Source organism: Phaethon lepturus, unplaced genomic scaffold (assembly GCF_000687285.1).
Source record: "Phaethon lepturus isolate BGI_N335 unplaced genomic scaffold, ASM68728v1 scaffold6384, whole genome shotgun sequence".
In the NCBI taxonomy this organism is placed as follows: domain Eukaryota; kingdom Metazoa; phylum Chordata; class Aves; order Phaethontiformes; family Phaethontidae; genus Phaethon; species Phaethon lepturus.
Genome location: NW_010536850.1, coordinates 29515 through 41005, shown reverse-complemented (window position 1 = coordinate 41005; position 11491 = coordinate 29515). Strand labels below are relative to the sequence as shown.

General features: G+C 39.4%; 1 protein-coding gene across 1 annotated transcript in view; it reads right to left on the bottom strand.

Annotated features, from left to right (window-relative positions):
* Positions 1-11491, bottom strand: part of LOC104620156 (secretory phospholipase A2 receptor-like) — a 38433-nt gene that overhangs the window by 896 nt on the left and 26046 nt on the right. The window contains 10 exon segments of the mRNA XM_010286284.1: positions 736-912; positions 1342-1458; positions 1877-2017; positions 3397-3565; positions 4080-4318; positions 7368-7512; positions 8083-8213; positions 9093-9210; positions 9984-10126; positions 11461-11491. The exon segment at positions 11461-11491 is cut by the window's right edge and continues 30 nt beyond it. Coding sequence (XP_010284586.1) covers positions 736-912; positions 1342-1458; positions 1877-2017; positions 3397-3565; positions 4080-4318; positions 7368-7512; positions 8083-8213; positions 9093-9210; positions 9984-10126; positions 11461-11491 — 1411 coding nt within the window.

The following is an 11491-nucleotide window of genomic DNA, read 5'->3' as shown; positions in this document are numbered from 1 at the left end:
GTCTCTGCGGGTCTCCCGGGCTGCGCCTGCCCATCCGCGGGGTCTGTGGAGGCCAGCCTGACGCTCTGCCATACAAGGGAAGGCTGAGAGAACTGGGTTTGTTCAGCCTTGGGAAAAGCAGGCTCAGGGGAGAGCTTATCGCCACGTTCCAGTCTTTAAAGGGTGGCTGCAAAGAAAATGGAGACTCCCTTTTTACAAGGAGTTACATGGAAAAGACGGGGGTAATGGGTACAAGTTACTCCTGGGAAGATTCCAACTGGACGCAAGAGGAAATGTTCACAATGAGAACAATCAGCCATTGCAATAATCTCCCCAGGGAAGTGGTGGATTCCCCAACATTGGACACTTTCAAGATTCGGCTGGACTGGGCGTTGGGCCATCTTGTCTAGACTGTGCTTTTGCCCAGAAAAGTTGGACCAGATGATCCCTGAGGTCCCTTCCAACCTGGTACTCTGACTCTCTGCGCACGGCCGGCTACCACAGACAGCAATAATGCAACGGCTGCCCAGGTTCCTCAACGGAAGGTTACCCTGGCTGGTTGGGTTTTTTACAGGTATTTTTTCTAATATATATAATATCTAATAAAATACCCGATTTTCCCTAATGCCAAGAGACAGAATTATGTAATTAGAATTAAATTTAAGTGGAAACTAAAAGCAAGTAAGCAAGCGACAAGGAACATGTAAAACAATGGTTAAAAGGACACAATTGCCTCCTTTTTATGGAAGAACATACCTGCATCCATTTTACAAACAAATCCCTTTTTTTCTCTGCATGGAGATAATTGCCAGACTCCATCTGTGGTCCTCAGGCTGATACAGAAATTCCCTTTGAGATGATCAAATTCAGGCTCCCTGATGCCCCAGTTAGAATAATTTAAGGGAGAGCCATCAAACCAGGAGACTGTCTCATCTAAGGGTAGAAGTTATAAATCATTATAAAATACCATCCTGTTTTGATCATTATCTTTGTTTCAGTTGGACTTAGCCTCGCATAAGTAAATATTGAATTAAAGAATGCCGGGATTTTGTCTGTTTGGCTACTACATTACTTTCTTTTTTTTAAGGATTTAAAAATAGCCTATGTATAAGAAGATAGCCTGTAGTGCTTCTTTAAGAAGAAAATAAGGGCTTTCACATACATCTATACATATGGAGCATACAGAATACTAATAAGTAATAATTACAGAAAGCTTGACTAGTTTTCCTACATCATAAACAGGTAATAGGCAGCGAAAAAAAAAGTCTCAAAAGATAACAGTTTTAGAAGATGGTTACACCAGCATTCAAATAAAAACCAAACCAGGTTCTTACATGCAGTTCTCTTCCACCCAGAACTTACTGTCTGTAACAAGCAGGATGTTCAACCAAACCATTTGCACAGAATAACCAAAACTGTGCAGTTCTTCCAGAATGAATGCATTTTCATCTTCGTCTTGAATAGTTAGGAGATTTGATCCTACAGATTAAACACAGAACAAATTTTCAAACAGTCCATGCATGCCATTAAAATGCATTTAAAAAACTGAATATTATTAACCTTAACTGGAAAGCTTAAAAAGTCTGGTTATAAGTTCTTAAGTTTGCAGTTAATGTGAAAATGCTCAGGTTGATACAAAACTGTTCTCACATGATTTTACAACAAGTTTGAAGGGAAAGAAATGCATCTTATCTGTTATTCTAGAAATCAATATTTTCACATGGAAAGGAATATTTCTTTGAAGTACGTTGCCTCCAATTTAATAGCTGGCTTATGAGCTCCACTGTCATTATCTTGAACTACAGAAAACACATGCCATGACTTCAGTCATTTCAGAAAATGTATCTTTTTTTAGGATATCACAATGACATTTTGTAGCGATAAAATACTCACTTACCTTGATTTTTGCAGACTTCATAGGCAGTATCAAAACTTGTGCCCTGCAGAACTGTGGAAAAGCTGTAGCAACTGTTTTTGAATTTGATCCAGGGAACATTTTTTTCTGAACATAAGCCTTTATATGCAGTGAGTTTCTCTTCTGTGATAAAAATAACAGCACAGCTTTATTGGCACAACAACTTACACATTAATATAACATTCCACACACCGTTTTGGAGTAATGCTAATAAGCACGTTACTGTGTTATGCCTCTATTTTTCCAAGCGAAAATCTAGTGGTTATATATATTTGTATTAGCAGAGCAAAGCTGGGTTTATTTCTGACCAAAAACCTTGCCAGACTGCACCAGCAATATCGGGACAATCTAACCGATACTGATGCGCATGAGGAGTTACGATCGAACTACGGGCACATCAGAGCACGCCAGGCTGCCCAGCATCTCCCAGAGGGCTGGGGATTTCCAAGGACTGCAGAGTTCCTCTCCACCAAGCCGCAAAGATAACTTCATGCCAAACACCATGGCACAGGGAGAGTCTCCCATCGGTAAGCAGCAGCCGGCCTCGCCAGCATGCAACGTGCTGCAGCAAAGAGTCCCCCTGACTCAGGGCAGCTCCACAGGCTCACTTTGCAATCCCCAGCACCACTTTTTGGCACCGTTGTAGACTCAGCTGTGTCAGCTACAGTCTCACATGCTACAAAACACAACTTTTAAAAATTACATAAACCTTAGGCTATATATATATATGAGAAACAAATGAGAAAATTATTCAGCTTCACTACAGAAACCATGCTAAGGAGTAAGTTTGTCTTGACGGATTCCGAAACTTCTTCTTCTCAACAGATCCAAAAGCTATAATAAGCTGTAGGCAAATCACCGGTCATCAACACCACTGAATAGGAACTATTTTGAGAAATGGGTGCTGTCAAAGACTCTGCAGTCCTGGATCAAATGGAATTCCTGACCTGAATTCTGGGTTCAAACGAAGCCCAGGTAATTGACAGAGCATTGCAGGAAACACAGCTTATTTTAGCATACAGGAAAATATTCTTATCTATCTTTACCAAAAAAGTTGCAAAATCTCTTATGTGCAGTCAGTGAAGATGTGACACTAATTTTTCACTTTGCTCTAAATGCTTCCCTTCTCCCATCCCACAGTTAATTGCAGCAAACTGAATTTATTTCCCTTCAAGCTAGGTTATTAGCAATTGTCATGTTTCACAGATAATATAGTGTTCACTGAATAGACGGAGTAACTAATTTTCCTGTTTCTTTCTTATTATGAAAGTTCTCTTTCCATTTTCCTACGAACCAGACCCGATGGCAAATATTTTATGGGGAAAAAATGGTTTCACAAATAGGAGATACAGCAAGGAAACGCCAGGAATATACTTCAGTTTTGAGTAACACTATCGTCATTGCTTAACCTCAAGCCAGTTGATTTCCTTTCACGTACTTCCACTGTCAATACGCACATTTGCAGCTGCAAAGGTTAAATAGAAAACTTAACTCTGACTTACTAGGTGGCACATGGCAAACCGCTCCTTGCAGAAGTCGTTCGCAGTTAGCACTTCTCCAGTGCCCCGAAGTATCAATGTAAACACAGCTGCCGAAGGCCTGGGACTCGTCGTCTTCCCAGAAGGTAAACAAAGACCTAGTCCCATCTGACCACTCAAAGTTAAGCCCGTTCTGCCAAAACAAATTTCACATTATCTTTCTGATATGCTTTAGCACCATACAACTTCTTCTTCTGATGGCATCCTCACATTACAGAATGCCTTTTAATCGCTGAAGGCCGGGTAGATGAAGGGGGATCTACAAAAGGCAGATCCAAGGAGCCTCCCAACTTACTTCTGGGAGACCACAAACTACATCTAACCTGCTGTTTTCAGCAAGCGGTTATTTGGGCCATTGAGCAACTAAAAATTAAACAACATCATTTCAATGTTGACACTACAAGAGAGGTTTTTTTTGTGTTTTTAAGTGTTTTCTATGGCTTTTAGTTTTCAGTAGTCATTGCACCAAACTGGCTCCCGTTAGATTTATACATTATGTTGCAAAAGGTTAGGGCTCAAGCCTTCCAGGGTTTCATGGCCAGATGCAAATTTCCTGTGACTTCAAATGAGTGACACAGCTCATCAGCCTATTACTGGAAGAACTCCTTTGCAGCACCATACTCATAGCCAGGGAGTTCACTACGTACATCCGAAGTGAACAGTCCAATCCAGTGGTTGTATCCCAGTCGATTCACAATGACCGTGAGGAAAGCTTGGTGATACTGGTCTGTGATGCTGACCAACTCTGTGCCATTTGCCATGCAGGTTTTTAAAGCTGAGGACCATGTAAAATTCCCACGTATTAGTTTATACGTTCTGTTTCCATATTCTAAAGTATCTGGCACAGGGTACATTTCAGATGCATTGATGACATGTCTGGATGTGTCTGTTACAAATAGAGATAAAGGATTTATTTATTTTTTTAAAACAGACATCTTGAACATAGCGGAACAGCTTAAAAACCCCAGAACTATCCTTAAAAACAAATGTAAAAATTGCAAACTCCTTGGTTTCAGGAAAACATTGTGAATTTTAAGAGAAAAAGAAAAAGATGATGGTGACTACTAGAACAGTACCTGAAATTCCATCACAGCACAAAACTCATCACAGGAGGGAATGAGTTTAATGTATAACAAACAAAAGCAAAGCTGGATGGAATCAGTTCCACTGACTGGACCTTTGAAGGTCAGTAAGAAATCACCCGGGGTCTGGGCATATCCCAAATGTCCAATAGCAGTGGGCTGCAGAGGGCTCTTATCCGAGACACCTTGCATGGGATTTAATTACCTCTTTTCTGACCCGTTATTTTTAGTAATTTCCAAGATCAGTTTACAGCACGAGGCCTGGCCTCACAAATAACTGTACTGGCACAATTGTACTGGCACACAGTACACTGGCACACAAACAATTGTACTGGCACAAGAGGATTACAAAACTGTAGCTCATGGTACAAGTAAGTGCTTGGGAGGTTCCTGAACTCATCTTTACTATCCATGAGCAAATATAGGGAAGGTCACAGTACTGGCACTTGAAAGAGAAATCCTCTACGCATGGAGACTTAAATCTCTTTTTGATGATAAACTAACATAGCAATGTCCAAAGAAAAGAAAGGAAGAAGCAGACCTTTTAGATCTAAGAAATAAAGAGAGTGAGTCTCCCATGAGAAAAAAATCAGGAGACAGAGACCATCTCCACCTCAGTTCAGTCTGTGGTGCTCACTTTTCCACAGGAGGCAAACGCCTTTGCTAATGTGTATGAATGCCCACAGTATACTTTAAACAAGACTATTAAAATAAAGCAATACCTCAGTTCTAATCCCACTTGTCAGTTTGGATTAATTACTTCTGTCTATAAAACTTCACTGTAATTACAAAATGAAGTGGTTGCTTGGCTATGAGGTGGAGTGTTTTTAGACTTGGTTCCCTTTATGACTAAGAGAGCAGGAGCAGGAGTGTTAACAAGCACCTTAAAACAGTAAATTAATTTATTATTTGTCATTCACAAATCATTTCAAATTAGAAATTTCTAAGCAAGAAAAAGTTCTGCTCTTGAGCTAACTGAAGTACTGCATTTTCTTCCCGCTTTCAGTGCATGTCACTGCTTAAAAAAAGGAAAGGCAGGAAACGCAGTAAAATGCTGACACAATCCTAAGTCAAGCATCTCTAAGAGATCAGAGCCCAGTTCAGATCTCCTGCTGGCTTACCTCATTTTACTCTCCTACACAAACTAATTCAAAAAAGGCGAGACAGGATGCGGACAGGATGGCAGAAGCAAAGCACCAGCTCATCTTTCCAGGAATTGACACTTTTTTTTGGACATTTGATCAAATTTAGCAGTTCACTACTGCCAGCAAGAGGCTGCCTCACTTCTTCCTTCCTTACTTCTCTGCTCTTCCAGCTGCATATTCCCATGCATAGGTCTGGTGTTTGCCTGACCCTGCACTGAGCTGATGCAGCCTGGAAAATCTGCACAGAATGACATCAATTTGGCCCCCCAAAAAAAAAAGTGATGGGAAAGCTTTCTGCTGAATTCGCAAGCTGAACTGCCTGACTGTGTTTTGAAGAGTGCCAGGGGTGTCCCACTGGGGAGGCAGGACTGGTCCCTTCACCCCCAGCAGCACTCTGCTGCTCATGGGGCGGGCGGGCAGCACTGAGGTCGGGGGCACAGCATGTCCCCCCATACCCACCACACTTCGGCCGGGACCCACAGGCTGTGCTCACATTCACCCGGCCAGAAACGTGGGAAAGGTGCTGAGCACCCGCTGCAGCCCCAATGCCCCCCAGGCACCCTGCAGCCTGGCTGCCCTAAGGCAACAGTTTTCCTCCCTACGCAGCCTTTTCGAGCCTTTTCCATCTGTCTGAAGCAGCAGCAAGGGGTTAAAATACAAATGTTCAGGAGGTAAGCAAAACAAACCAGCAGGAAAATGTATTTATTTATTTTTTCTATGCTGCATGTAGGATTACTCCAGCACTGCCTGCAACCATACTTCATAATGCATGATGTCAAATACGGCTATGGTTTGCTACAGCCACATGTGAGCACTGCCCAAAGCTTCTATTAGTTTATTCTACTTTGGGACTCGGTCTCCCTTGCCTCCTGGGCAGCCAGCAGGAGAGCATTGTTTTTTTAGACCCAGGCCTCAACAAAGAGGTGATATATAAAGTTGAGCCATATAAAACCACCCCCGCAATAAGTACAGCACCCAAGGACACTCCTTACAGGTTCCGATGACAGCCTTCCCCTTTGCCTTAGGGTTAATAATTTGCTGCTGGTCTATTTTGGTAAGGAGCTCTGGCAGCTTCCCCACTGCAGCCGCCCCTGGGACGGGGCTCCAGCGGCTGCCCGCGGGAGAGGCAACGCTGGATCGTGGCTCGAGGCAACCAAACAACGCAAAAAGCTTCGTGCTTCTGGCAAGTGAACTTTATGGTAACAGAATTAGAGAAGCGTGAAAAGAAAAGCCAAACTGTATTTGATCGGCCAGTCGGTCCACACTGTTCACATAATACGTTTTCTAGAGCCTATTCTGAGTTAATATTGCAAGTGCTACTTCTCCCCGCCCTCCAATAATCATATTTTCATCAAAATTATCCTCAGTTTTGCCTTTTGTAATTTCATGCGGTTACTCTGCTGCCATGACTGAAAACATGAAATTTCATCTCTATTCCTGATTCTAAGGTACGCAACAGAAAGCTCAAGGTTAGGAAGAGAACTTAACAACAGAACATTTTTTTAGAAATTACTTCTACATCACAGCCATTGATTTATTAAATAGTGTAGAGCTAGTCTGTCTAAATATAAAAGTAAAACTATCACTAAACTTTTGTGTTCCTGGTTTTATAGACACCTATAACAAGCTGCTTCTAGATGAAAATAAAGTCGGATGAAATCAATATAGTAAGAAAAGAGAACAGAAGCAAAGCAAAACAAAAACTTACCCTGAGTCTTTTGGCAGACAAACCCGTAATTTTTCTGACAGTTTTCTAAGTACCATTTTCCCGTAAAATAAAAATTAGGGTTATTCGATACCAATGTACATAGTGGAAGTTGTTCTTGAATGTTTGCACTATTATAACGCTGTCTCTGCAATCAACACAGAACCTTATATTAATTAAAAAAGACACTGTGTAAAAACAATGCATAATTACTACATTAAATTTAGAAGAATAATTATCTGGAAGTCACAGTTATAAATACTTAGGTACAACTATGAACACTCCCATAAATACAATTTGAAACAACAACCTCATAATACAAATAATACATAATACTGAACAAACTAAAATGCTAAACCCAATGTGGACTAACATGGTTGTAAGACAATGTATTAAAACACAAAATTCATTATGTTATGCCTAAACTTTGCTCAGACCCAGCATATTATACTAACCATATAATTCAAACTTTGGTGCTTAAAATCAATTGCAAGAGAATGTGACTATAGCCACAAGTTACATAAATAACTGTCTCGATAGTGCCTTTTTTGCTACCTCTAGTTTTGCCCATAAATCTGTGCCCACGGTTGTTTGAAGTTGCAAAAATTAAGAGAAAACTAAGTTGCTGTAACAAGTTTAGGCCTTGTCTTTGTGGCAGACATGACTTTTATGGATAAAAAAACTTCCCACTGTCCTTAACCCCCCTAGGAATACTCACATGCACTACTTCAACTGGAGACCAGTTGGAATACATCGGAGGATTTTCATTCACCCATTTTTCATAATCATCACTCTGGAAACCTATCCAAACACTAGTTTTTCGTCCAAATAGATTCATTGTTATGAAAGCTGGAAAATTAAACAGGAATAAAATATAATTAACCAGTAACCATTTAGGGATAGATGAAGTCTCTTCCAACACACTAAAGCACTGAAAAATTTAATTACTAATCAATGACATTACATATTTACTAGAAAGTAAGAACATGAGTGGCATTTCAGTGTCATCTAACTATAAATTCAGTTAAATTGATTAACTCCAGTCAGGTTAGGATCTAGTCCATTAACAACTGAGTCTTACAGAAATGTTCACAGCAGCTTGAACAACTTAAGTATTAGTTTGGGGTACTGTCCCATTGAAAAAGCTCTTCTCAGTTTTAGTTGAAAGTAAGATTTCTCAACTAAGGATAGCCAGTGAGATTCCTCCCACCTCCAAATAAGCGGTTTTACAAATGTACAAAAAAACCAGATTTTTATGAATAGGGATTATAAATATTTCCAAATGTGCTGGCATTTATTTCTCTGACAGTTCCAGCCTAGCACTATGCTTACGTGCTATACTATTGAACAGTTTTTAAGTATTATTAAAGGATAAAAATGAGACTCCTTTTATAACAGTGTGATGTTGCATTCATAAGGTAGAAATCTTACATAGCAAATTTTAAAATGGGTATTCCATTATTTTTTTTTTATTTCTAATGCATGGTAATAAGCACAGAAGAAATTCTAATTACTTCTCAAAACGTACCTGTCATATAGCTCAAGTGAATATCTGAATCTTTACATTTTGGGACTGGGAAAGAGAAACACTAATTTTTGAAAGCAGTGGAACCATGAGTAGGATTTGAATGATCTTTTTTCCTAAATCTGTCTCCAAGATGAAACTTTACTACAGCACCCTAATGAAGATGAAATTTTATTTATTTAACAATATTTTCAGCGCTCTACCTTGTTCCAGTTCATCTTCGAGGGAAGCGAGTGACCCATCATAGCTACTGCAGAACTCTTGCGCAGAGTACCAGTTTCTCAGATGCTCTGGATCCCTTGGAATTTGTATCAAAAAGCACTGTTTAAAAAAAAAAAAATTATCAATGACTAAGAGTGATCACTAAAACATTTCACACGCTGTTAGTGAATATTAAATATTTAATTAGTTTCTGTCCTGCAATGGACCTCGCCAGCATGTTTGGTATCAGTTTTCAGCTGTGATCAGGCTTGGATTCAAATCAGTTGTTTAAAGGCAAACACAATCTGGGTTAAATTTATCCTTATAGTCAGTGCAGTTCAGCACTGGGATAAATCCGGCCTCCTCCATGCATGTTGCTATTAAGGAACATACGTATTTAAAACAAGCCTGATGAAATAATTGCCTTTCGACCTTCAACTGCAAATAGACTTTGGTTTATAATTATCTTTGATGAACCCTATTTGAAACAGCATCTTTCAGATGATGACAGCGGTTAGGGATCCATTTAGTACAAGGGGTCAGAGAACTCTTTTGAGACCATAAAAGACTCTTGGAATTGTCATAAATGGGAAAGAGAGGATGGAGCAGGCTTTTTACAGCAAATGCACAAATACACTTAGTTTCTGCATATATGAGTATTCAGTTCCTTGAACTAAAGTAGAATTTTTGACACCTTACTAAGACAACTTCTGTGTGCAAAGCTACTTAATAACTGTAAACCTTTGTATCATGTGTCAGTAGTTATAGACCTAAGGGTCCTTCTTTCAAAAAGGAAGATCTTCAAATATTGAATAATCCTTAAGAAGTCCAATTTCTGTCATAAGTATGGAAAGCATTTTGAATAATCAAACAGCGGAAAAAAAATGTTTTACTTTGAATCCAAAGTGCAACCAGCCTTTGGGACATGCTCCTTGCTGGTTCTGGTCTTTTGGAATCTCTTTCTCTATTTTCCATGCAAATTTACGTTTACAGATACAGGGAAGAGAGACAGTACAGTTTTCGTCACCCCAGAGTCCTGTGTAAAAGGAAAAATCACAGTTTAATATTGGCTTGGGAATTGGAAAGCGTTTCTTTTCTTAGCTAGCTTAAATATTGTTAAGAAGGGTATCCTTTAGTGGTTGAGTAAGACGAGATTCTACATCAAATACATTTGGACATGTCGCATTACAGTGGTTTGATGGTCCATGAGGCTCATACTTCTATTCCCAGTTTGATTTTATTAAATTAAACCAATTCCTCTACACTGAGTCACACAGCATATGCCTATACTATTGTGTATTTAAAAAAATATTAGTTATGCAAAAAAAAAAGGAAAGGTAGAGAAATGATGCCTTCCAGATAAAATGGTTTGACTTCCTTACATTGAAAATTTTTGGCAAGATCCAGGTACTGACATAAAGCACTGCCCTGCCTAGGAGGAAAATACATTTTTCAGCGCACTCAAGTTGTTGACCAGCTCCCATCTGTGGGCCAGCTGAGGGGGGAGGGTGGGTGTCCCTTCCTTTTATCCGATACTAACTATAGCAACACCAAACTCAAGCATTCGAAAGTCATGAATCAAAAGCCCATGATTATGAGTGGAAAAAGAGAAGGTTTTACATTTTTTCAGTTTTGGCTTTTGAGGCCGAGATTACGAGAGTGCAGCTGGATTACATTTTTTCAGCTCTTCTCACAAATACAAAGCTGGGTATTTTTTCTGTCCACGGAACCTGACATGTTTACTTTATCATAGGACTGGCAGATCTTCAGAAAACAGAGACTGTGAGATAACAGAAATCACTGGAACCAGCAGCACTGTAATTTTTTTTTATTGTTGTAGTAAAATATAGAGCTATGTGATGATGTAAAGACTAGCACCAAAACAGTGGTACCCAAAAATGCTTCAGCAGATTGGCTATCGAATCAAAAATAAGCTAGAAACCTGAATATTTAAAGTTGTGTGCTGATAGAAGAACAGCTTATAACTGTAGGAAAAATTGTTGCTCAGTCCATCTGGCTTATTTGGTTATGAGAAAACTGACTGTGAAAATCAGCAATGCATTAACATTTTTGCTGTGCCACATAACAGCTTCTTAAGTAAAACTGAAGTATCAGTATCACTCGAATCTTTGTATTTTGACAGTAGAGAACTGGAACTATTAATGTACTTTTAAATCCTACAACCTAGTCTCTGAGCATATTGTTATTTCACAATTCTTTTTTTAACCATAAAAGTAGTTGAGCAAATTATAACCATGTAACAGGCCTTTAATATGGATTGCATTTCTTGAGAACAATTAAAAAAAAAACCCTTGGCCAACAACAGAATCAAATTACAATTCCTGAAGCAAAAGGAAATACAAAACATACCTGTTTGTGATGAAATGAAGCCACATCTTTT